General features: G+C 41.1%; 1 protein-coding gene across 1 annotated transcript in view; it reads right to left on the bottom strand.

Annotated features, from left to right (window-relative positions):
• Positions 1-210: 210 nt before the first annotated feature.
• The window catches only part of CFI (complement factor I), a 49,326-nt gene continuing 22,699 nt past the window's right edge, over positions 211-26,837 (bottom strand). Inside the window, exons 6-15 of the mRNA XM_019962316.2 lie at positions 24,065-24,228; positions 23,120-23,233; positions 22,870-22,980; positions 17,265-17,288; positions 14,625-14,660; positions 12,662-12,765; positions 12,381-12,484; positions 8,636-8,913; positions 2,574-2,678; positions 211-625 (exon numbers count right to left, since the gene is read on the bottom strand). Coding sequence (XP_019817875.2) covers positions 408-625; positions 2,574-2,678; positions 8,636-8,913; positions 12,381-12,484; positions 12,662-12,765; positions 14,625-14,660; positions 17,265-17,288; positions 22,870-22,980; positions 23,120-23,233; positions 24,065-24,228 — 1,258 coding nt within the window. The 3' untranslated portion in view covers positions 211-407. The remainder of the gene's footprint in view (positions 626-2,573; positions 2,679-8,635; positions 8,914-12,380; positions 12,485-12,661; positions 12,766-14,624; positions 14,661-17,264; positions 17,289-22,869; positions 22,981-23,119; positions 23,234-24,064; positions 24,229-26,837) is intronic.

Here is a 26,837-nt window from a genome sequence, read left to right as displayed (position 1 = left end):
GCTCCGCAACAAGATGAGAAGCTACCGTGATGAGGAGCCAGGGCACCGCCATGAAGAGTAGCCCCCACTCGTGGCGACCAGAGAAAGTCCACATGCAGCAAGCAACAAAGACCCACAGTCAAAAAAGAAATACACAAGTCTTAAAAAAAAACATACAGCACTCCTGAATGAACAGATTATCCAGGTCTCTTATAAATAAAATAAAATATATATGCTTGACTGAAATATTTATTTGAGAATTATACAGCAAAATTGCAAAATGGCATAAACTTTGTAGAGACCTTTAAAAAATGTCCCATCAAACCGCCTGTATTTTTTTCCTTGAAGAAGTACTAATTATTCAGTATCATTTCAATTAAAATGGAGCTCCTGAGAGAAAAAGAGTAGAGAGAAGAGAGATCATAGTTTTATATGTTGTGCTGAGAAATAAGAGACCTTCCTACATGTTGACTAATCCAGTCAAAATAATTGGCCACTTTGGTGTAAACGCCTGGGAACTCTGATTTTCCGCAGTTTTCACCCCAACTCACAACACCCCAAACGTAAGTCACGTTGTTGACATCCTGACACACTAAGGGGCCTCCAGAGTCCCCTTTACACGCATCAATAGAACCATCATCTGTACCTGAGGAAGACAAGGGACAAAGAAAATCACACATTTACTTCCATTGTCAAGGCTGTTCTTCCACCAATGCCTGTACTGACATGGACTTTCTTTTTATTTTTTTCAAGTTTTTTGTTTGTAGTTTTTGAACGTGCTGTGTGGCATGTGGGATCTTAGTTCCCTGACCAGGGATTGAACTCCCACCCCCTGCATTGGAAGTGTGCAGTCTTAACAACTGGACCTCCAGCAAAGTCCCAAACACTGACTTTCTTACACTTTCCTAACAGGCAATAACGATGGGCTCCCTTACAGAGCAGGCCCAAAGAGTTGTGGAAATGCAGGTTGGAAAATACTGTGTCTTTTATTAATACTCATTCTCCAAGTTTAGCAAGTACTCTCCTGCTTCCTCTACTTTGTGGAAGCATATTTCATAATGAGATGGCAATCTCAAAGTAGCATCAGTAGCTGAGTGGAAAAATAATAGGGGTACCTAGTACTCACTGATGGAGAAGGCAATGCACCCCACTCTAGTACTCTTGCCTGGAAAATCCCATGGATGGAGGAGCCTGGCAGGCTGCAGACCATGGGGTCGAGAAGAGTCGGAAATGACTGAGTGACTTCACTTTCACTTTTCCCTTTCATGCATTGGAGAAGGAAATGGCAACCCACTCCAGTGTTCTTGCCTGGAGAATCCCAGGGATGGGGGAGCCTGGTGGGCTGCCGTCTATGGGGTCGCACAGAGTTGGACATGACTGAAGTGACTTAGCAGCAGTAGCAGCAGTACTCACTGAGTGCTTAATATGTATTAATTGTTCACTGTTTTAATCCCCATCACAACCCTATGAGGGAAGGATCATTAGTATACCTATTTTAATATGAGATAAGGGCCCAGAGACATTAATGAACCTGTCTAGGGTCACACAGCTAATAAGTGGCAGAGCCTGAACTTGAACCCAGGTAGCCAGACTTCTGAGCTTATCCTCTTAACTGTGCAATCATGCCTGGGTAGATTGTGTGCTGTTCTCTCCTTTTGTGTTCTGAAATCCTTAGCTCCCTTTTAAGATGGTGGGGTGGGGGGAGCACAGGGAATGGTCTGTTTACTTTCTTCTCACTCTTGTGACTTTTCAAGATTTTAAACGCTGTATCCAAGAAGTTGGGGCTTCCCTGATGGCTCAGCAATAAAGCATCTGCTTGCAGTGCAGGAGATGCAGGAGACTCAGGTTTGATCCCTGGGTTGGGAAGATTCCCTGGAGGAGGGCACGGCAACCCACTCCAGTATTCTTGTCTGGAGAATTCCATGGACAGAGGAGCCTGGCAGGCTATGGTCCAAAATGTCACAAAGAGTTGGATGCGACTGAGCACACAGACGCATCCAGGAAGTTACAGGATGTCCATAAGTCTGCCTTTTTCTATAACCCACTGTTTGTAAGTGACTTCAGTAAAGTGTGCTAAACGCCCTGCCCTGGCTGGCACCCTGCCTTCGGGTCACCACCAGAAGCAGAAACTGATGTAGTTGTGTTAGGTGGTGGCACTAGCATCCCTGGGATATTGAAGGAGGGAGGGGCAGCGGTCCTGAGAAGCCAAAGGGATTTCTAAGGGGGGAGATCTGACTTCCAACTGGACGCATTTGAAATGAGATCCTCTGGACTTTTACTTAAAAGTTTAGGCTTTGAGCCTGAATATACCATTGCTTGTCTATAAGACTTTGTCGTGTTGATGTTTAGTCGCTAAGTTGTGTCTGACTCTTTGTGACCCCCCACGGACTGTAGCCAGGCAGGCTCCTCTGTGCATGGGATTTCCCAAGCAAGAATACTGGGACAGGTTGTCATTTCCTTCTCTAGGGGATCTTTATATCTAGAGGCCAAAGGAAAAGCTTGGAGGCCCAGAACAAGGCGGTGACTCAGTGGGGAGGACAAAGGTGTTTGGTAGGGACCATGGAGACGTCTCCCAGAAGCCACCTCGTGCTTACCTGCACACTGCATCTCTTTTTCAAAGTAGCGACCTGGGTAGAACTCTGAGCAGTTGTTTATTAGATGAACTTCACCCCACCTAAGTGAATATACTTTTTGGTTATCTAAACAAAGTGAAACAAAGAGGCATTTAGAAGTTACAAATGAGGAATCTAAGTATTTACTTTCATAATTTAGTAAACCATTAGGAACATAAAGAATATATATATTCTTTAATACAAATGTAAACTTTTGAGGAGAACTCACTAGCAAATTTAGTCATACATTGCTCATATCCCATTTCTATAATTGTCTTTCTAAAAATAGTCAAGAAGCCTTATGGAATATCTCGCCTGGGTACTGTGAGATGGGCTTTCCTGGTGGCTCAGTCAGTAAAGAATCTGCCTGCAATGCAGGAGACCAGGGTTCACTCCCTGAGTTGGGAAGATCCCTTGGAGAAGGAAACGGCAACCCACTCCAGTATTCTTGCCTGGAGAATCCCATGGACAGAGGAGTTTGAAGGGCTATATGGTCCGTGGGGTCACAAAGAGTTGGACATGACTGAGTGACTAAGACAGTACACTGTGAAATGAATGGGATAGCCTCCTTCTGATCACTGAGTCTAGTGGTCAGGTGGGGTGGGGGTGGGGGGTGGCTAGAAATCTGTGATCAGGGTCTTCTCACATAAATAGTTCCAGTCTTCTTATAGTCCCTTATTTGCTTGAAAGTCCTTGTTAGAGTGAAAACAACTTTTAAATACAAAAACTTAAAATGACAATACACATGAAGGAATTGGTATCTATGAGTTTTTGTGTCTGTGAGGAACTGCATCTCCTAAATGATTTGAAAGTGACTTAAAGAAGATTTAGGATTTCCCTTTAAGTCACAGATTTGGGACTTGAACTTGGTCCAAGGAAAGAGAATGACCAGGAGCTGTTGCTGATTGACAGTCCAGGGAAGATGAGAAAGCTAAGAACACAGATTCATATACCTCAGGTATAAGAAGTGAATTTTTGTCCCATCTCCCCTCTTCCTTTTTCCCACCCTACAGCAATTTGTATGTGCTCCAGGAGGGCAGGGGCTGGGCCTGACCTGATTCATTCACTGCTGCACCTAGCCTCATGTTGGTACCAAGTAGTTACTTAATAAATATTTATGTAATTAATGCATGAACTCAGTAATTCCATTATACAATAAACATTTTATGCCAAATGACTTGGCTCCTCAATTAATCTACAAATCTCTGTCTCTACCTGGGGACAGAGACCTCTGGTTTACCTTGAAAGGACACCCCCACAGATCCTACCCAAGTTGTTGTGGGCTAATATTCTTCTCTTCTGGGAAACAGAGGGAGAAACGAATGCTTTCTAACACATTCCTCCAACAAATATGACAAATCAGGAAAGAGTTTCTTTTTTCTCCTTCAAGTCATACTTCACATTAGTCTTTTTTTTTTCTTTTAATATTTATTTTTATTTATTTATTTGGCTGGCCCTCCCTGGTGGTTCAGTGGTAAAGAATCTACCTGCAGTGCAGGAGACCTGGGTTTGAACCCTGGGTTGGGAAGATCCTCTGGAGAAGGAAATGGCAAGCCACTCCAGTATTCTTGCCTGGGAAATCCCATGGACAGAGGAGTCTGGAGGCTACAGCCCATGGGGTCACAGAGCTGGGCATAACTTAGCAACTAAAACTCCTTTATTTGGCTGCACTGGGACTTAACTGTGGCATGTGAGTTCTAGTTCCCTGACCAGGGATCAAACCTGGGCTCTCTGCATTGGGAGCTCAGAATCTCAGCTACTAGACCACCAGGGAAGTCCCTCAAGTTAATCTTAAGATGACTGCCTTCTTTAGGATAAGAGCTTTCCAAAAATTAGCAAGTTATTATTTCCCCTAACTCAGGATAAGCCTTCCAAAACTGGGAGCTCTTGTAACACACGAGTGATTTTTGAGCCTCCAGACACTGTTTCCTCCCCTGAACTCTTGTTTTGACGCTCCTTGAAGCCTCCCTCACAGTCCGCTGCCTGGTGGTGGCGCTTCTGTCTGATGGCACCTCTGCACTGTCAGTCCCTGGAGACCTGACCTTGGTCATTCCACTTTGTAGCCTTAGCACCTCTTGTTTGTTGGCTATGTCCATGGTTTTCATCGGTGAGATTCTAGCACTTTAGCATTACTATCTTGCACTCACAGTTGGGGCTCAATAAATGTGATGATTAATAAATAAGCCAACATATAAGAACAAATCTACTAGCTTATAGAAAATACATGAAATAGGAGCACATGTTAAATGCTGCGTCAAGAATACAATCAGCAAATTTCAAGGTGTGGGAATTCTAAAATAAGAATGACCCAGATTTATTTAAAATAAATACATTTTAAATAAAGACGTAACTGTTCTAGATTTAAAAGGTTTAAGAAAAATAGCTGCTGAATGCAACATGTAGACTTTGGATCCCAGTGGAAATAATCTGTAAAAATGTTTTGTAAATGATTAAGGCATGTTCAACACAACTGGTTATTGGATGATATTATGGAATTGTTTTTATTAGGCAATGCCAAAGAATGCTCAAACTACCACACAATTGCACTCATCTCACACGCTAGCAAAATAATGCTCAAAATTCTCCAAGCCAGGCTTCAACGGTATGTGAACCGTGAACTTCCAGATGTTCAAGCTGGTTTTAGAAAAGGCAGAAGAACCAGAGATCAAATTGCCAACATCCGCTGGATCATGGAAAAAGCAAGAGAGTTCCAGAAAAACATCTACTTATGTTTTATTGACTATGCCAAAGTCTTTGACTGTGTGGATCACAATAAACTGTGGAAAATTCTGAAAGAGATGGGAATACCAGACCACCTGACCTGCTTCTTAAGAAATCTGTATGCAAATCAGGAAGGAACAGTTAGAACTGGACATGGAACAACAGACTGGTTCCAAATAGGAAAAGGAGTACATCAAGGCTGTATATTGTCACCCGGCTTATTTAAATTATATGCAGAGTACATCATGAGAAACGCTGGGCTGGATGAAGCACAAGCGGGAATCAAGATTGCCGGGAGAATATCAATAACCTCAGATATGCAGATGACACCACCCTTACGGCAGAAAGTGAAGAACTAAAGAGCCTCTTGATGAAAGTGAAAGTGGAGAGTGAAAAAGTTGGCTTAAAGCTCAACATTCAGGAAACTAAGATCATGGCCTCCGGTCCCATCACTTCATGGCAAATAGATGGAGAAACAGTGGAAACAGTGTCAGACTTTATTTTGGGGGGGCTCCAAAATCACTGTAGATGGTGACTGCAGCCATGAAATTAAAAGACGCTTACTCCTTGGAAGGAAAGTTATGACCAACCTAGACAGCATATTCAAAAGCAGAGACATTACTTTGCCAACAAAGGTTTGTCTAGTCAAGGCTATGGTTTTTCCAGTAGTCATGTATGGATGTGAGAGTTGGACTGTGAAGAAACCTGAGCACCAAAGAATTGATGCTTTTGAACTGTGGTCTTGGAGAAGACTCTTGAGAGTCTCTTGGACTGTAAGGAGATCCAATCAGTCCATGCTAGAGGAAATCAGTCCTGAATGTTCATTGGAAGTACTGATGTTGAAGCTGAAACTCCAATACTTTGGCCATCCAAAGTGAAGAGCTGACTTATTTGAAAAGACCCTGATGCTGGGAAAGATTGAAGGTGGAAGGAGAAGGGGACGACAGAGGATGAGATGGTTGGATGGCATCACCGACTCAATGGACATGAGTTTGGGCAAACTCCAGGAGTTGGTGATGGACAGGGAGGCCTGGCATGCTGCAGTCCATGGGGTCGCAAAGAGTCAGACATGACTGAGCGACTAAATTGAACTGAACTGATGAAGGGTTGGTTTTGTTTTTTTAAGTTTTCACCTGGTAAAGACTGCATATTTGTGGGTGAGATTACATGGTGTCTGAGATTTGATTTGATATCCTCCAGGGGGAAAAAAATAAATTCACCGTGGGGGAATAAGTTGATAAGCTCCTACTGTCATTCAGATCCTTTCTCCACCCTTCAATGCTCCGCCCCCTATCCCGAGGGCTGGAGGGACTGCCTCAAGGAAGAATGAATTCGGCCCTGGTTTCCAGCTGCTTTCCGACAAAGGACTCAGCAAAAGGAGAAGCAGGGAAGGAGAGAGGATAATGAGACTGGGGCTGGCTATAGCCTTCAACCCGAGGTCATTGCTTCTCGCAAGGTAGCTTGCTGTGCCCAAGACTCTCCTTCTGGTAACTTCTTCACCTTATACCTTCAGATCTAGGAAAGGTCTCAGTTCTGGGACTGTTTGACCTGGATTCCTGCACAGCCCTTGTGGTTCCCCAACCTCTCACTCACTTTGTTATTAACTCCTTTATAAATAAACTTTCCTATTATCCTATTGTGCTTGTGATTGATTCAGGGAGCTAAAACAAGAATAGGGAATGTTGGTAACTGAAAACTGCATGGTGAAAATCAGGTTTATTATACTTTTATCTCTACTTTTGTGATCACATATAAATGCACATAATAAGTTTTTTAAAAAGAAAACGGAATTCCTTTGTGGTCCAGTCATTAGGACTCTCACTGCCGAGGGCCCAGATTCAACCCCTGTTCGGGACACTAAGATCTGGTGAGCCATGCAGTGCAGCCAAAATAAAATAAAGTGTTGGTATTTTAAAAAAGAACAAATAAAAGAACATAATACTTTCTGGATAAATTAATTACTAATAAAATTTTAGCATTTTGTAAGTCTTGGGTATTCAAACATACTATAAATTCAGGTTCATTTGTATGCATATTTTACACTTTTCTCATGGCTCAGCTGGTAAAGAATCTGCCTGCAATGTGGGAGACCTGGGCTCAATCCCTGGGTTGGGAAGACCCCCTGGAGAAAGGAACGGCTATCCATTCCAGTATTCTGGCCTGGAGAATTCCACGGACTGAATAGTCCATGTGGTCGCAAAGACTTGAACGCAGCTGAGTAACTTTCACTTTATACTTTTCCATATGGCAGTTATAAAGAGTGTGTTGCAATAGGAGTCTGTTAGGCAAATGCAGTGAAGCTATTTACAAAGAAAGTTTAAGAGATCGAAAGGAAGCTAAATTTCTAGGCTGACTTCAAGATGAGGGGACAAGTATTGTCTAAATTAATTCTAATCTGTCTCTAATTTAGTAGGTCTTTCTAATAAGGTGAAGTCGCTCAGTCGTGTCCGACTTTTTGCGACCCCACAGACTGTAGCCTACCAGGCTCTTCCATCCATGGGATTTTTCCAAGCAAGAGTACTAGAGTGGGTTGCCATTTCCTTCTCCAGAGCATCTTCCCGACCCAGGGATTGAACCCAGGTCTCCTGCATTGTAGGCAGATGCTTTACCGTCTGAGCCACCAGGGAAGTCTCTTCTAATAATTTGCCCCTAAGCAAAGTAAATCTCTTATTCATATGAATGTTCACCTCAAGTCATCTTAGAAGCTCAAAGGATAAATTCTTTACGTTATCTTTCTCTTTGTGGAATGTTCGGGTGTGAGGCATGGAGAATGGGGGAGGGCAGAGGAGAGAGGGGAAGGCTGTGGGATCACTGACTCGGCACATACTGTGACAATACCTTTGAAAAACATTTTATCTTTCATTCATGTCATTCCAACCAATCCCCAAAGTTCATGCTAGATGTCCCCTGTCACTCTGCTTTTTTCTTGGTGAATGGTTACCCCTCAATGGATGTTTCACTATCGCAGAGTATAGGTATCCTTGAAACTCTGGGTCAGGATCAGTTACATAATTCGCAGAGCCAAATTAAATTTAATTTTAAAAATTAAAAATGTGAGGTGAGGCCGCTGCAAAAATGACTGAGAATCTCATGATGGTGACAGCAGAGTAGTACAGCAAGCACAAGGCCCTTCGGTGCCCAGAGCTTGGGGTGCTGGGTCCCCACACAGGTCCTCTGCCTGGGAGGGGGCCCTGGCTGGACACTCACTTTTCTGGATTTGATGCACTGTTTCTCTCTGAACCCTGGGAGATTAGCTCCTATGCCTTTCTCTTCCTATTCATTTTTCAACCCCCGCATTCTGATGAACAAACTATAAAACATACCTTTTTCTCGCCCCCAGCCAGAAACGATGCACTTATCATTAGGTTGAAATAGGTACGGAGACCAGGGGACACAGGCGGGGATGGATTTACTCAACACACATTCTTTTTCGTTTGGGCGTTTTTTCATTTCAATCAAAGCTATGTCGTTTTGGTAGGTAGTTCCATTGTAGTTTTCATGGATAATAATTCGATTCACCGAGTGAACAACCGTCTGAAAGCCAGGTCTTAACCAGTCTGTAAATGATGTCCATATTTGGTAACGATGCATTCTGCTGATTCTGTAACAGATAGGAAAGGCGGAAAATATATTGAGTTGGGATAGGGGGAAGCAAGTATAAATTGGACTTCTGATGCTTCATCTTTAAATTCTCCCCTTTTAAGGAGCTTTTTCATTTTCCCAGATTTTTTAAATCCTTGCTGCCATGAAGCACTGCAATGAAATTGTCTTAGGACAGAATTAAAGTCAGTGGATAAATGTAGAAAGGAATAGTTCATCTACTTGCTAAATATTAGGGACATAAAGGTCTCACTACTTACCAGAGATGCCAACAGTAGAATGAGTTGGCTACCTCTGAAGTAAGAGTGTGGGAATTGAGGATATTTAAGCAGAAACCAGAGAGCATCTAGCCAGGAATGTGCTTGAGGAAGTGGGGAGTCAGAGCACAGGATCCTAGAAGTTCCTGGGGTGAAGACCTGGGAATCATCATTGTAACCTTTAAAACTGACTTCATCCTAACTTTGCGTTGTATTATTTGCTCAAGAACCTTTACTGGGTCTTATTCATCTACAGAAAGATACCTGAGTTGAGTACTGTATCTGGAACACAGTAGCTGTTTCAAAATTTGGTTGAAATGGTGAATGGGTTAAATATTGCCTGTCCTCATGCCTCCCTCCATTTTCTTACCAATTTTCATTTTGTGGTTTCCAGCAAATTTGGCATCTACTATCACTTTCTTGGGCTTCCCAGGTAGCTTAGCTGGAAAAGAATCTGCCTGCAATGCAGGAGACCCTGGTTTGATTCCTGTCGGGAAGCTCGCCTGGAGAATGGATAGGCTACCCACTCCAGTATTCTTGGGGTTCCCTGGTGGCTCAGACAGTAAAGAATCCACCTACAATGCGGGAGACCAGGGTTTGATCCCTGGGTTGGGAAGAGCCCCTGGAGGAGGGCATGGCCACTCTAGTATTCTTGCCTGGAGAATCGCTATGGACAGAGGAGCCTGGCAGGCCACAGTCCATGGGCCTCAAAGAGTCAGACATGACTCAACAACTAAGCACAGCACAGCTTACATCACCTTCTCAGGGAAACACCTTACTGTTAAACAGTGGTGTCCTAGGAGCTAATGAGGTGTTTAGGATGTTTTTATTTACACTCAGTGTTCTAAGAATGCTGTGCTTCATATTAATTTTGGTTATATTTCAGGATCGGAGGTCCTGAATATTGTTCAAAGGTTAACTGTTCATCCATTCAATTTACTTAATAAATATTTAATATGCTGAGTGAATGTGGGTAAGCCAATTAGGAAGCAGATGGTATAATCCAGAAAAGAGGTGGGAGCATGGTAATAGTGGAGATAAAAAGAGACTTTGAGAATTAAATAACTGGCAATTAAAAACACCATCTGGAAGAAATTGTAGTACATATACACAATGGAATGTTACTTAGCCATAAAAAGAAACACATTTGAGTCAGTTCTAGTGAGGTGGATGAACCTAGAGCCTGTTATACAGAGTGAACGAAGTCAGAAAGAGAAAAACAAATATTGTATATGAACACATACATATGGAATCTAGAAAAATGGTGCTGATGAACTTATTTGCAGGGCGGGAATAGAGACTCAGACATGGAGAACAGACTTACAGACACAATGAGGGGAGGAGAGGGTGGGACGGATTGAAAGAGTAGCATTGAAATATATACACTAGTGTGTGTAAAACAGACAGCCAGTGGGAAGCTGCAATATGGTGCCGGGAACTCATCCTGGTGCTCTGTGCCAACCCAGAAGGGTGGGATGGGGTGGGAGGGAAGCTCAAGAGGGAGGGGGCATATGTGAACCTATGGTTGACTCATGCTGATGTATGGCAGAAACCAACAAAACATTGTAAAGCAATTATCCTCCAATTAAAAATTTAAAAAAAATTTTAAATGCCATCTGGAGTTGGTGATATATAGCTGAGCTGTGTGGTAGGGTTGAGGGAATGAAATGCGATCATTTCTAGATTTCTGCCTTGTATAGCTAGATGAATGGTGTTGCCATCTGCTGGGATAGGAAACAGTAGGTCAGGACAATATTTGGGGGAAGGGGCAAATCATGAGTTCAGTCTTATTATTTTTTATATTTAATTTCTTGGCCGCAGTGTGGGGCAGGTGGGATCTTAGTTCCCCGACCAGGGATCAAACTAGTATCCCCTTGCATTCGAAGTACGGAGTCTTAACCACTGGATCACTAGGGAAGTCTCGGAGCTCAGTCTTAGACCTTTTGAATTTTATGTACTATTACTTCTATACAGCCAAGATAGTGTACTGTAGGGTCAGGGTTGGAGAGGGCTAGACTGGAGATATCACTGTGTCAGCATATGGCGGTATTTTAAAGTGCAGATAACTTTAGAAAGAAGAAGTAAGAAGAGAAGAGGAAGCCAGGATACACATTGAGGAACTTCAGTATTTCACTTGAGCCATAATGCTCAGTCACTGGAGGAGGAAGCTGCAAAGAAGGCAGAGAAGGTGTGGCCAGAGAGGTAGGTAGAAAACCAGAAGAGCGTTGCGTTACAGAAGCCAAGGGAAAAGGGTTGTTCAGAAGGAAGAAACAAGATTTGGTGCTTTGCTCCAATCCATGAGGATTTTTATGGGTGTCATTCAACAGATTTCCTGTCCCTCTAAAGTTTGGGTCACCTGCAGATTTTCTAAACAGGCCTTCATCTAAGTTACTGTCACATATGCTGACCTTGGTTTTACCCTGGCTCTGCTACAGACTGGGCTTCCCAGGTGGCGCTGTGGAGAAGAGTCTGCCTGCCAAGGCAGGAGATACAAGACCCACGGATTCGATCCCTGAGCCAGGAAGATCCCATAGAGTAGGAAATGGTAACCCATTCCAGTATTCTTGCCTGGAGAACCCCATGGTCAGAGGAGCCTGGTGGGCTACGGTCAGGTGGCTACAGTTATGGTGTCGAAGAGAGCTGGACAGGACTGAAGCAACTTAGCACACACCCAAGCTCTGCTGCAGACCTGTAGTGTTGTTTTGGCCAAGTTATGCAACTTCTAGTTTCAGTCCGCCTATCTAGAAAATGGGAGGAATAATATTTGCCTCTCGAGAATGTTAAGAATGTTAAAACAAAAATAACATCTATGAAAGCTCTGGGCACAGTATCGGGTCTGTAAGAGGTACTCCATACATGGTGTTTCATTCATTCTAAAGGTCGGAACTGAAGCCAGAATTCAGAACTCTGTCCTTGACCCATGCAAATGAGCCAAGTGAAACAACTCAGTGCCTACAGGCTCCATCTGCCCTTGCCAGCTGAAGTCAACAACTTGGTCTGTGGGCAACATACTGGGTTCTGAGCAACTGGCCTCTGGACTCCTGATCATGAACATCAGAGAGGGTGTTTAGCAGACAACAGAGTGGAACTTAGTGATTTTTCTTACATAGGTTTTATCATTCAACTTTATCATAACCTCTATTATCTAATTTCATTGTTTCAGAAATCAGGAATCTATTGGAGAGGGTTTTTTTTTTTTTTTTTTTTTTACCTGACACAATGGGCAGCAGTCAGAATCCAACAGCCACCGATGTAAATTCCCCCACAGTGGATTTTGTCTCCTTCCTTGATTGCCATCTGCCACGGGAATTCTCCCTGTAAAGACACTCATGTGGTCACTGCCATTCTGCCAGACAGGTGGCTTGAAGATTTCCATCGCAAGGTTCTTAGTCTCTAATAATTACCATCCCTCCCCCTCACTTTCCCTGCCCCCCCCCCCCAAACTTGGGCGGCTCCTGGGAAATGACATTATAACTTTTTGTGCCGGTTTACCATTTTTGCTGGCTTGCCTCCTACGACTCGTTTCCTTCGAATGTGCATGTTGTTTTTAACTCCACAGGATAGTTTAGGCAAAAATGACTTTGTAAATTTTCTTTCTTTAAGAAAAGAAGAGATTGTATCATTATGATTTTTGAAACCACTACCTTCTGGGCAAACTTCTTGATTATCTATGCCACAAAAACAGCAGAGTCACAACTAATATGAAGCAGCCCAGATTCATTAGTAAGTTATTTTGGATGCTATTCACCTTGTTTAAAAATTCTGGCTTCATATTAAAAATTAAGCTTAAAATTGGCTTGATTCTCTGAAGTTCTACCGAAAGGTGGACTTGTGGCCGAAGGAGGCTGCCTGAGGGGTTACACACTGACCAGCCTCTGGCAGATAAGAGAAGCCACATGCCCAGACATTACTACTGTGACAGTTCGAGATGGGGTGACACCTCTGGATGAGGTTAACAAGCAGAACTCCACAGTCTACTTTCATAGTTCTTACTTTCTAGAGACTGTTTATGTGGGACTCTTCACTAATATTAATATTAACATTAATAATGTTAATGTTGAGTTCTTTCTATGTGTCAGATCCCATACTAAATACTTTGTATATAGTTTGTATCACTTAATCATCATATTAACACTGAGAGGTAACACGCCAGGAATCCCTGGACAATCCAGGATCAGGAGGCTGGGAGGGGGCTGTGTTTTTAGCCACTTAACATGTGATGGGTGTTTCCTTCCTCAGTGAGCACACTCAGACATAGCACATGTCACTGGGAGGCATCTAGAGTCAGGCTTAAGACACCAATTTGCAAGGGAATTCATGACAAAGAAGAAAGTAAAAGTATAAGATGCTCTTCTTATTATCTCGCTCTATTTTATCATGTCATGAAAATTTTTATAAACTTGCTTCTTAGTCCCAAATGAGAAAGGAAAATTAATATCACTGTCAATTACTTTGAGCACATAAGAAACAGGTAGGTCCTCAAGGGAGAGAAGTTGTGAACGATTATGGATAAAAGATTTTGGAGGAGTCCCATCCAGCCTAAGAACTGGGTTAGGGGAAGAGTGTGATGATAAATTTTAAATTTCTGCTTGTACCTTTAAGAAGGAGACCCCCATCTATTGAGGACTGTCAAATCAGCTTGGATTGAACCTGAAAATTAATTTATTACCCTGAGTAGAAAATAAAGGGCCTTTGTTGGAAATCCCTCTGACTGATATCTGCAGCTTTGAGATCTAAATCTTCCACTCATTGCCTGATTTTTAAAAAATTGCTGATGAACTCTGGGGCCTGGCAATCAGAAGGGAGTCTTACATGGGCTTCAGTTTTCAATCCTCCTAAAATAGGGAGATATTTCACTCCCAATTTGTATTTGAGCTTGTTACTAACCTAAGGTCACACAGCTAACAAATAACTAAGTCAGGAATTAATATGTAAGTTTGACTCAAAAATTCCTATCAGTTACTGTCTTCCCAGGAACTTAATACTTTGTTTAAATTTGGCTCTCAGTGTAGACTTGGCCAAAAAACAGATCTTCACAGATTTCCTGTTATCATGGTTTAAAATATTGCAAAAGAATCTATTATTTTTGTACTTAAAATGTATGTCCTGGATCACAAATCTGGTTGGCTTTGACAAAACTGATCTGACAAAGCTCATAGCAAATAGAAAAACTGTATATGTAGAACTAGACTATTTTTTTCCATTTCAAAATAAGCCATATATATTAACCCATTTTAAAAGTAGTTCTCAAGAAGTATTTAAGCTTGTTTTTCTTAAAAATGATAAGAAAAGTAGTAATGGTTTTTTTTGTTGTTGTTTAAATTGAAATCAAAGGAAATTAGTTCTTGAATCAATTATATTGCATATATGCATATATACTCACATACACACACATGACATTAAAATGCAAATTTGACCAGTGAAGCACTAGTAAAAGAGAATAATGTTAACTTACCTGCATCCATATCAGCAGTCAACATTTCTGCTGCTTCTATAATCAAACAAAAGTTCTAATGTTTAAGTTATGTTTATAGTAAAAATTAAATCATTAAAAACATTTAAACTTTGATAATAATTTTCCGTCTGAACTCTGTCCTACCTTTAAAAAGGACAATACGAAATAATCTTATTTCCTTTCTGTAGATAGGTAATTGTGAAGGCTCAAGACAGTGACCAAAAGAGTCCTGAGCTGACATTAAAAAGGGTCTTCACATTTTGTATATAATAAGGTATCTCTTAACAGGGGTCATGCAATAATTCATCAGTTTCAGTATCCAGCAGGGTTATTATTAGTCATCTGGGATGCAGAAGTCACAAGTTAAACAAAAACAAGAACAGATTTGCTCTTTTTCTTTCTTAGACTTCGGCTTGAAGTTATACAGGATGATTCCATCTTCACTCTGCTGTCCTGAAACATTTCAGTTGTGAACAAATCATGATTTCTTTGACCTGAGCATCCAAAAGTGAATTCCCACAAAAGGTTGCTCTGTCTTGGATGAGGCTGCAGCCCAGAGAGGCAATGTTACTTTGTTGCAGCTGTCCTGGGCATTATTACTGTATTTCCCACGTTTTGGGGAGGGGAAGATTTACATGTATCTGTTACACTACACATCTAGGTTATTTTCTGCTCAGAGCTTTCACAAAAGCAGTAAGATAAACCAAAGAGAAGACTTCATATTAAATGCTCAACAAAGGGCGTTGGGGAAAGTCCAGTATAGCTGACATATACTGGATATTACAAGACAAGCAGAAAGCTCCAAAGCACAGATCATAAGAAAAACAATCAATGACTTTGATTAAATAAAGATTTTAAAATTTAAAGATTAAAGACTTGTATTCAACAAAGCTCACGATGGCCAAAATTAATAGGTGGGTGACAGAATGGAAGAAGGTATTTGCATGTCTAAAACAGAAAATGGATTAATATCTAGAATGCTAGAAGAAAGAAGACTGCGGCCCCAATATGAAACGAGGCAAAAGACGGGAATTGGCAAAGGGATAGACGAAAAGGAAGAGGAAACTCAAAAGGCTAGCATGCATGTGAAAAGATACCCAGAATCATTGGTTATGCCATAAGTTCAAATAAATAAGCAATGCCGTATCACTTGAGAGTATGAGACCAGGAAAATTAGAAAGCTGGATAGTACTAAATGTTAGTGGAGCGGAGGCAGGCCCTTGGGGGGTGGTATTGGTGGAGGTGAGCAGCTTTGCCACAGAATATGCAGGCACCAGTTTGTCAAATGACTCTAACAATTTCTGGCCCAGCTTGATGCCTCAGAGAAATCTCCCACACGTCCTTAAGGAGAGTATATTCATCGCTGCATGTGAGTGTGGGCTGAGAGTCCAGTACTGAGCAGGTAGAGAGTAACCTGTGAAAGGTGAACACCACATAGCGTTTCATTATGTGGCAGTTAGAAGCAACAGATTAGACAGAAACATCACAACATGGACAGGTCTTAAAAATGCAATGCTTTATGAAAAGATAAAAAGGAAACAGAGGATACACAACACCATACCCTGTGAATTACAAATGTACCCTCACAAGAGAACAACCGACACTGGATAGGAATGTATACAAACAAAAAGACACACATGTTAAATCACATTACAGTGGTTGCTATGGGGAATGAGCGAGTCTAAGGTACAGGAGTAATGGAGAATCAATGAAGCAAGAGAGGGGCCTTCCTGAACCAGAGATGACTGTGTGCTGCTCATCTCTGGCGAGGAGTTGTCACTGGGCTGAGGAGTGTCACTAACTCATCACTTTGCACCTGAAGTCTGAAACTAGAAAGGAAGGAAGTGCAAGAGGGAGGGAAGGGGGAAAGGAATTAAGAAGAGGAAACAAACAAGTATCAAAATGAAAGAAAAAGGACAGCAGCAGCCTTGGAGGGCAAAATGACAAGAGGGAGGGAATACAAAGAAACAGTGGAAATTAGCCATTTAGAACAGGGGTGATCTTGGCTATATAAAAGTCACTCAGGAATCCTGAGAAACCCTCAGGAGGACCAAAAGCCTCTGGCGGTCATTTTAGATGAATAACGAAGAAAAGGATGACTCTAAAGAGCTGGAAGATTTGGGGATGTCTGTTACAAAAGTAAATAAGAAAATATCTAAGGTGAAAAGATGTTATCTTTCCTCTGAAGACAGTTTCTTCAGCAGTTGCCTTGGTTTTGAGGAGAAAGGAAAGGAAGAGAAGGCTATCTGGCAGAGGTGCAATGTGCAGAGAAGGCGCTTGGCAGGCTGTGAGCGGGGAGTGTGAGAAGGGATATACCCCACTGCGGGACAAGGCCTCTGTGCCTAAGCAAATGGTGAAACTGGTCATATACATCATCCTCGGTTAATGGTTACCTTCAAATATAACAATATAAATATAAGCAGTGCTTGTGTTTTGTTTCAATTCTGCAACATCCCAAGACTTTAATAAAATTTTTACTTTGAGCTACAAGTAAAGGGCATGAAAAAAACCCCAAAAAATTTACCACAGGAAAGCATCATTTTTACATGAAAAGAAAAATACACACCATTTCAAGCTAGGACCCTTTATTCTTCTTTTCAGTTCTACAATATAAATTTTCTATGATAAAAGTATCTTTACCTTTAATTTCAGGGTGTCCAGTTTCTAAAAACAAAAGAAAAAAACTCACTGTAGCAAAGAGATCATTTTCACTTAAATTAAATGTACACTAATCATCAATTTTCAGTACAGAATAACAACTTAACATTTATAAAAAGATAAAAGGGGCCCACACTATGTCACTTTTTGTAGCAAATACTTTGATTTTTAATAGTGCCTAACAAATGTTTCCTCTTATATTTAAACACACACCAACTTTACCACAGCAAGGAAATCATTTTCACTTGAGTTTAAAAGAGATTCTTATGTTAGATATATTTGAATACATACCTAACAGCAGATTTATTATATAGTTAGACAAAAAATTTGTCTGGAAGTTCACGGTTCACGTATTGCTGAAACCTGGCTTGGAGAATGTTAAGCATTACTTTACTAGCATGTGAGTGCAATTGTGCAATGGTTTGAGCATTCCAGATGTTCAAGTTGGTTTTAGAAAAGGCAGAGGAACCAGAGATCAAATTGCCATCTGCTGGATCATCGAAAAAGCAAGAGAGTTCCAGAAAAACATCTATCTCTGCTTTATTGACTATGCCAAAGCCTTTGACTGTGTGGATCACAATAAACTGTGGAAAATTCTGAAAGAGATGGGCATACCAGACCACCTGACCTGCCTTTGAGAAACCTGTATGCAGGTCAGGAAGCAACAGTTAGAACTGGACATGGAACAACAGACTGGTTCCAAATAGGAAAAGGAGTATGTCAAGGCTGTATGTTGTCACCCTGCTTATTTAACTTATATGCAGAGCACATCATGAGAAATGCTGGGCTGGAAGAAGCACAAGCTGGAATCAAGATTGCCAGGAGAAATATCAATAACCTCAGATATGCAGATGACACCACCCTTATGGCAGAAAGTGACGAGGAACTAAAAAGCCTCGTGATGAAAGTGAAAGAGGAGAGTGAAAAAGTTGGCTTAAAGCTCAACATTAAGAAAATGAAGATCATGGCATCTGGTCCCATCACTTCATGGCAGATAGATGGGCAAACAGTGGGAACAGTGGCTGACTTTATTTTTGGGGGCTTCAAAATCACTGTAGATGGTGACTGCAGCCATGATTATTAAAAGACACTTACTCCTTGGAAGAAAAGTATGGCCAACCTAGACAGCATATTCAAAAGCAGAGACATTACTTTGCCAACAGAGGTCTGTCTAGTCAAGGCTATGGTTTTTCCAGGGGTCATGTATGGGTATGAGAGTTGGACTGTGAAGAAAGCTGAGCACCGAAGATTTGATGCTTTTGACTGCGGTGTTGGAGAAGACTCTTGATAGTCCCTTGGACTGCAAGGAGATCCAACCAGTCCATCCTAAAGGAGATCAGTCCTGGGTGTTCATTGGAAGGACTGATGTTGAAGCTGGAAACTCCAATACTTTGGCCACCTGATGCAAAGAGCTGACTCATTGGAAAAGACCCTGATGCTGGGAAAGATTGAGGGCAGGAGGAGAAGAGGACAACAGAGGATGATACGGTTGGATGGCATCATCGACTCAATGGATATGGGTTTGGGTGGACTCCAGGAGTTGCTGATGCACAGGGAGGCCTGGCGTGTTGTGGTTCATGGGGTCGCAAAGAGTTGGACATGACTGAGCAACTGAACTGAACTGAACTGAACTTGAGCATTCTTTGGCATTGCCTTTCTTTGGGATTGGAATGAAAACTGACCTTTTCCAGTCCTGTGGCCACTGCTGAGTTTTCCAAATTTGCTGGCATATTGAGTGCAGCACTTTCACAGCATCATCTTTCAAGATTTGAAATAGCTCAACTGGAATTCCATCACCTCCACTAGCTTTGTTTGTAGTGATGCTTCCTAAGGCCCACTTGACTTCACATTCCAGGATCTGGCTCTAGGTCAGTGATCACACCATCGTGATGATCTGGGTCATGAAGATCTTTTTTGTACACTTTTTCTGTGTATTCTTGACACCTCTTCTTTATATCTTCTACTTCTGTTAGGTCCATACCATTTCTGTCCTTTATCGAGCCCATCTTTGCATGAAATGTTCCCTTGGTATCTCTAATTTTCCTTAAGAGATCTCTAGTCTTTCCCATTCTATTGTTTTCCTCTATTTCTTTGCACTGATCTCTGAGGAAGGCTTTCTTATCCCTCCTTGCTATTCTTTGGAACTCTGTATTCAAATGGGTATATCTTTCCTTTTCTCCTTTGCTTTTCCCTTCTCTTCTTTTCACAGCTATTTGTAAGGCCTCCTCACAGCCATTTTGCTTTTTTCCATTTCTTTTCCATGGGGATGGTCTTGATCCCTGTCTCCTGTACAATGTCACGAACCTTCATCCATAGTTCATCGGGCACTCTATCAGATCTAGTCCCTTAAATCTATTTCTCACTTCCACCGTACAATCATAAGGGATTTGATTTAGGTCATACCTGAATGGTCTAGTGGCTTTCTCCACTTTCTTCAATTTCAGTCTGAATTTGGCAATAAGGGGTTCATGATCCAAGCCACAGTCAGCTCCCAGTCTTGTTTTTGCTGTTAGAGCTTCTCCATCTTTGGCTGCAAAGAATATAATCAACCTGATTTCGGTGTTGACCATCTGGTGATGTCCATGTGGAGAGTCTTCTCTTGTGTTGTTGGAAGAGGGTGTTTGCTATAACCAGTGTGTTCTCTTGGCAGAACTCTATTAGCCTTTGCCCTGCTTCGTTCTGTACTCCAAGGCCAAATTTGCCTGTTACTCCTGGTGTTTCTTGACTTCCTACTTTTGCATTCTAGTCCCCTATAATGAAAAGGACATCTTTTTTGGTGTTAGTTCTAGAAGGTCTTGTAGGTCTTCATAGAACTGTTCAACTTCAGCTTCTTCAGCGTTACTGGTTGGGGCATAGACTTGGATTACCATGATATTGAATGGTTTGCCTTGGAAATGAACAGAGATCATTCTGTCATTTTTTGAGACTGCATCCAAGTACTGCATTTTGGAGTCTTTTGTTGAGTATGATGGCTACTCCATTTCTTCTAAGGGATTCCTGCCCACAGTAGTAGATATAATGGTCATCTGAGTTAAATTTGCCCATTCCGGTCCATCTTAGTTCACTGATTCCTAGAATGTCAATGTTCACTCTTGCCATCTCCTGTTTGACCACTTCCAATTTGCCTTGATTCATGGACCTAAGATCCAGGTTTCTATGCACTTTAAAGAAGGCACTTTACCGGGGGCGTTTGGAATGTAAAAATAGTTAGCCTCTGTTTTAAAGGCATGTACTGTTGAAAAGGGAAGGTAAGACAGGTATAAAACACTACAATAAACTATTAACAGTAATGCAGTGATGTCCTGACACAGACACAACCACTATACAAGAGGCTGTTGTGTCACTTCCCAGCTTGTGTAAAGTGACATCACGTCAGTGGCTTGAAATCATCCATGGTGGGAATAATTTACACCATAGAAATTAGCAAAAGCTGCAAATTAGGGAGTTCCTCTCCCTCTTCAAAGCCCACCGTTAAACATTTATCAGCACACCACCAGATTCACTCCATGTACGTCAGGTGGATGCAAGGACCTGCACACACTCCTCCAGCAGCCTTCCCTATCTTTGAGAAAGGGAGCTCCATCCTTTCCGTTCTCAAGCCAAAATACCTGGAGTCATCCTTGACTGCTCATTTGTTCTCACACCCCCATCCAATTCATAAGCAAATCATTCTGATTCTATTTTTAAAATATATCCAGAATCTGACTGCTTCTCATCATTTCCATTCCTACCAGCTTATCCTAGTCACTGTCATCTTCCCTGGATTACTCAGTAGCTTCATCCCTGGTCTCCCTGCTTCTCCCCTCACCCTCATACAGCCTATTCCCCACACAGCAGCCAGAGTAATCTTGATTTAAAAATGTAACTCAGATCATGCTATTCCTCTGCTTAGAGTCCCCATTTCATTCCTTAACAGACGTCCCTAGATCTTCCCTGATCACCTCAACCAAGCACCTCTCCAACCTCTCCTATTGCCTGTTTTTTTTTTTTTTTTTAATTTATTTATTTGGCTGCCCTGGGTCTCAGCTGCAGCACAAGGGAACTTTTAGTTGTGGCATGTGAACTCTTAGTTGGGGCATGTGGGGTCTAGTTCCCCGGCCAGGAATTGAACCTGGGATCCTTGCATTGGGACTGTGGAGTCTTAGCCACTGGACCCCCAGGGAAGTCCCCTCCTGCTTGTCTCTTAATCTCTCACTACGCACAGGTGGAATTCCTGCCACATAAGCCTCCTTGCTGACTGTCCCATACTGGAATGTTCCTATCTTAGCAAAACCACACTGGTTGTTGCCTCTGCCTAGAACACTCTTCTGCAGACTTCTGCATGGCTGGATCATCATTTTCTTCAGTTCTTTACCTAAAAACAAAAGTGAGCGAGCCTTCCCAAGCCACCTTATCTACACTTCCAGAATTTATCCCCCCTTTTATATCTTCTTTTCCTGCTTTTATAAAAAAAGTACTTATTATTTTACTAGATATTTTTACTTATTTTTCTTTATTGTTTCTCTTCCTCCACTAGAATATAAGATCCATGAAGGCACAGGTATTTTGAAGTGTTATTCACAGTGGTAACCCCAGCGTCTTAGAATAGGATCCAGCACACGCAGTAAGAACTCAATGAATATCCATTGAGTAGATGAATAAATATATTAACTTAGGAAGATTTTTCCTCCAGAATACATTAATGGGAGAATGAGGTCAGTCTGGGTGGGATGCATTAAGTTCCGTTCAGTTCAGTCGCTCAGTCATGTCCAACTCTTTGTGACCCCATGGACTGCAGCATGCATTAGGTACCTAGTAAATATTCCCTACCTTTGGAGGTTTTCCAGTGAGCACTAAAAAACAAAGAGCACCTGCTCACTGCTTTGAAATTCAGTAAGCAAAAGGAAGGAATTAAATAACACTTTGCCTTTCAATAATGAACTGCATTTCATGGAAACAAAATAGTTCTTCTCTACAAGATTCCAGTTAATAAATGCAGAAGGAATGTTGAATTAGAAATTGTCATTATTTTAAAGAAGAAAGGAGGGATAAATTAGGAGTTTGGGATTAATAAACACAGACACACACACACACCTCCCAACACACAATGGATAACTAACAAAGATCTACTGTATAGCACAGGAAAATATATTCAATATATTGTAATGACCTCTAAGGGCAAAGAATCTGGAAGAGAACATATATATATATATGGATATCACTATGAAGTGAAGTGAAGTGTTTGTCCCTCAGTCATGTCCAACTCTTTGCAACCCCACAGATTATAGCCCGCCAGGCTCCTCTGTCCATGGAATTCTCCAGGCCAGAATACTGGAGTGGGTAGCTGTTCCCTTGCCCGCAGATTTTCCCAACCCAGGGATCAAGCATTGCAGTTTCAATTCTTTATCACTGGAGCTACCAGAGAAGCCCACACCTAAAACTAACACAATATTGTAAGTTGATTATACTTCAGTAAAAACTTTAGAAAAAGAAATTGCCATTTTACAGGCCCTATTGACAAATTGGATCTAGGCAATAATTACAAAGTCTGCTAAAACCCCTGGGTCAAATAATAATAATAAAACATAACCACAAAACTTTAAATTACCTTCACAACCAACTTCATCTTCTCCCGTGATACAGTCCAGCTCACCATTGCACTTATACTGCTTTGGAATACAAACACCCGATTTACAGAGAAAACCTTCACCTCGGCAGTCTGTGCAAACACAAATAGAAGAGGGGATTTTTTTTCATTCTTAAGATGCAATAAGATGGGATCTTAAGTCAATGGGAAAGCTGCTTCTGTTTTCTTAGAAGAAAGCACTTGGGAGTTTAAAGGCTGGGTTCATCTCTACCTTTACAGCACAGCTCATCACTCTTGTCTACACAGTCATTGACACCATCACAGGCCTTCTTCTGAGGAATGCGTTTCCCATTCACACATTGAAAGGAGTCCTTTTTTGGAGGAGCTGTAAAGTAGAATTGTCTGTGTGAAATTTATTTAGCAAGTTGTGGATGACATCTTTATCACATGTTTGGAATAATGGCATGAAGATAAATTCAGGCACAGATAAAAAGTGATATAAAATGCACGAGTGGTAGCATTACCATAATATATTAATAGGGAAAATAAATGCCAAAGCTGGCTTATGGAGGCCCTTTGCTAATCTCTGAAAGCCAGCATTTATTGTGGAGGCTTCTTCTGAGACTGGGAAAGGGGATCCGGGAATCCGGAGCCCTTGCAAACACTGGTGCTCACGCACTCCTTTCATGCTGACCCAGCCCCACCCCGAGGCTTACTTGGGCGGTGCCATTTACATTTTGATGGCTCTTTTTTTTAGCACCAAAAAGGATATGATCTTTAACACTATATATATAGCTAAAATATTCCAATGTCAGGATGAAGGAGAAAAGCAGCAGTGATTGTCTCAAGCATAGATGCGATCACTTAACCATTTTAAAGGAATATGTAATCAGCTGGACTCCTCAAAGGAGATGCTGAGTTTCTTCTAATATTTACCTGTGTTTGCTACATCAGTTTTAATCCATATGTTCAAAGAATCAAAGGGGAATCAAACAACTTTACTTCCCATGTAGGAAGTAAAGGATAGAAGGATATTTGAATGGAAAAAAGTACAATAGGGGAAAAGCGCCGATTTGGGCTCTAAAACCCAAAATGTGATTTTGTCATTGTGTGTGACTGGCAACAGGAGATCCGTAATTTGTTTGTTTAGTACAGACTTGGTGTGAAACAAACAGTCTCTAAGGAAGGGAAAATATTGGGCAAGTACTCCACTAACCTGCACTCTCTGTGTAACACACCACACCAGCCAACCCCTCCGAATTGTGTACTCCCTTAGTGAAAGTACATTCAGCCAAACTGGTCTCTAATCCTCGACAACGCACATGCAGACATTCAGCAGAATTTGGATCAGGATCTCTTCTATGAGTATCAAGAGCACCCCTGCAAATCAAACAAATGAAACGTTAAAGTAGAATAGTTAGTGCTTTGTGTTTCTAATTCTACTGGAGGAGGTGAGGGACTAATTTCCTTTTATTTTCTATGTATGGGTGATAGGTTAGGCAAGATGCTTACATTCTCTGAGCTTCCATATCTTCCCCAGTAACAAGGAATATAACTCCCTCACTGAGTTTTGTAAAGATGAACAAAAACAGTCAATTTAAATTGACTGGAAAAGTTCAAAATACGACAAGCAACCAAAAAGCAAAAGCAACCTGTTTGATTTGCAGGGGTGCTCTTGATACTTATAGAAGAGATCCTGATCTAAATTGGTTTCTCCTCCTCTGTTTCTTGTTAAGAAGAAATGCCTCTTTGATCAAACATTCCTGATTTCTTTCCAACCTGAGATGTGTCATCCTTGGCCTCTCCACCGGTTAACTCCTCTTTTCTCCAGAAAAGGGAGAAGATTAATTTGATCAGAAAATCTTGGAAATAAAAAGCAGGCCAGGTCAACCCTGCTCTTCCATTCTCCCCCTGCTCCATGCTGAGTCTTACCTGGTTGGCCCCATGGTTACCTGGGATCAGGGAGGTTGAGTTAGTTTAATTCTAACAGTTGCCTTAATTCTCTACTTTTATGCTAAGCTGTGACCTCAATTCAGTCTTGACAGTGTCAAGTGGTATTTTGACATCTATATGCCATTGCTTGGACTTCTCAGTTTGTTCAGAATTTGTGTAGCTAAGAGGCTACCTCAGTGACCCACTATCCTAGAGATGGTGAGTTACAGTGAGCTTCCAGAACATTCAATTGCTCTCTGCTTTTCTGTAGAAGTTAATGAGGGAAATGGGTTAAAAATAAAAGGTTCAGCAAAGATGCAGGAGGCAAATGTAAGCACAAAATTAAGCAGTAATGGCAATGTAAATATCTGATAAATTACAATGAAAGGGAAAAAGAGAGCAATTAAAGGGAACAAAGATCCATAATGAAGATATAGCACTCATGAAACTGTGCCAAACTGAGTCGAAATATGAGAACAAATGGGAGTCATTTGGGGCAGTCTGACATGTGAATAAGTTGAGAAATCTCTCAACATATGACTATCTGGAAGTACTAGATAAATGCCCTCAATGAGCTCTTAAGGAATTAAGGGAAATACCCACTGGCTAAATCAGAGAAGTCTGTTCATGAGCTTATACAAAGTATGATAAGAACAAAATACTGGGAGATCAAAGAGTGAGAGAGTTTGCCATTAGGTTGAATCATAGGTTGTAGGTCACAAACTGTCAAAAATGAGAACTATCTAATGACTCAATTTAATGATAAGAGACTCTCACTAATGAACTACTAACAGATGTGGTTTAGAAAAAATAAAATTGAATGAAAAATGAAGAAGTGAGATGCAAGAAGCAACAACAAACCAAGAAGTTGGCAAATATGAAGTCCATCTGAATAACCACTGACTGAACAACAGTACTCAGATCAGATCAGATCAGTCGCTCAGTCGTGTCCGACGCTTTGCCACCCCATGAATCGCAGCATGCCAGGCCTCCCTGTCCATCACCAACTCCCGGAGTTCACCCAGACTCACGTCCATCGAGTCAGTGATGCCATCCAGCCATCTCATCCTCTGTCGTCCCCTTCTCCTGCCCCCAATCCCTCCCAGCATCAGAGTCTTTTCCAATGAGTCAACTCTTCGCATGAGGTGGCCAAAGTACTGGAGTTTCAGCTTTAGCATCATTCCTTGGTAATTGTTTATTACATAATGATAGCAATTAACTTCAGGAATATATACAAATAAGGTGGAACAAAATACTGAAAAGTTGATATGGAAACAACATTCTTTGTATTATTTCTGAAGAGGGCAAGAACTTCATAATTTAAGGATTCATGGTATAAATGTGAAGATAACCATTAATGGAATAGAAATAGGATATATATGATTTTCAAACCAAGTAGAGGAAGAAAAGGAAGATTAAGAAAACAACAACAGCTTTATTAACCCAACAGAATTTTTAAAAGGAAGAAACAAGAGGATATGAAAAGGGCAAATAATAAGCCCCAAATAAGACAGGAAAATCAACAACGTAAATAATCACAATAATGTAAATGGACTAAACTCTTCAGCTATCATCATATTGTATTTTTTAAAGAAATGAGATATATGCTGTTTATAAGGGACACACTCAAAAGATAAAGACCTTGAAAACTTATAAATAAATAAATGGGAAAATATTTGAATAAAGCAATTGACATGATTTTTTATTCTAATGGAATAAAAATTTTTATTCTAACACATCTATTATGTAGAACCCTGCATATGAAGCATTTGAAATATACTCAGTACAAAGGAAGTCTCAAAAAATGTTTAAACAATTGTCCTCATGTGGAGAAATTCTCTCTCCACAATACAATTAAATAGGAAATTTATAACAAAAAGTTAACCAAAAGCAAACTAATACATTCATTAGGAAAGTAAAAAAAGAAACTTCTAAATTATGTTTGAGTCAAGGGGGAATTATACTGAAAATTAGAAATATTTTGAACTGAACAATAAATAGAATACTCACTAGTAAAGGCATGCAGATGAAGCATTAACTAGAGGGAAATTTGTACC

The sequence above is a fragment of the Bos indicus genome, chromosome 6 (genome assembly GCF_029378745.1).
Source record: "Bos indicus isolate NIAB-ARS_2022 breed Sahiwal x Tharparkar chromosome 6, NIAB-ARS_B.indTharparkar_mat_pri_1.0, whole genome shotgun sequence".
NCBI lineage: Eukaryota > Metazoa > Chordata > Mammalia > Artiodactyla > Bovidae > Bos > Bos indicus.
Note: the sequence above shows the minus strand (reverse complement) of the source record. Positions and strands in the feature narration are given on the sequence as shown.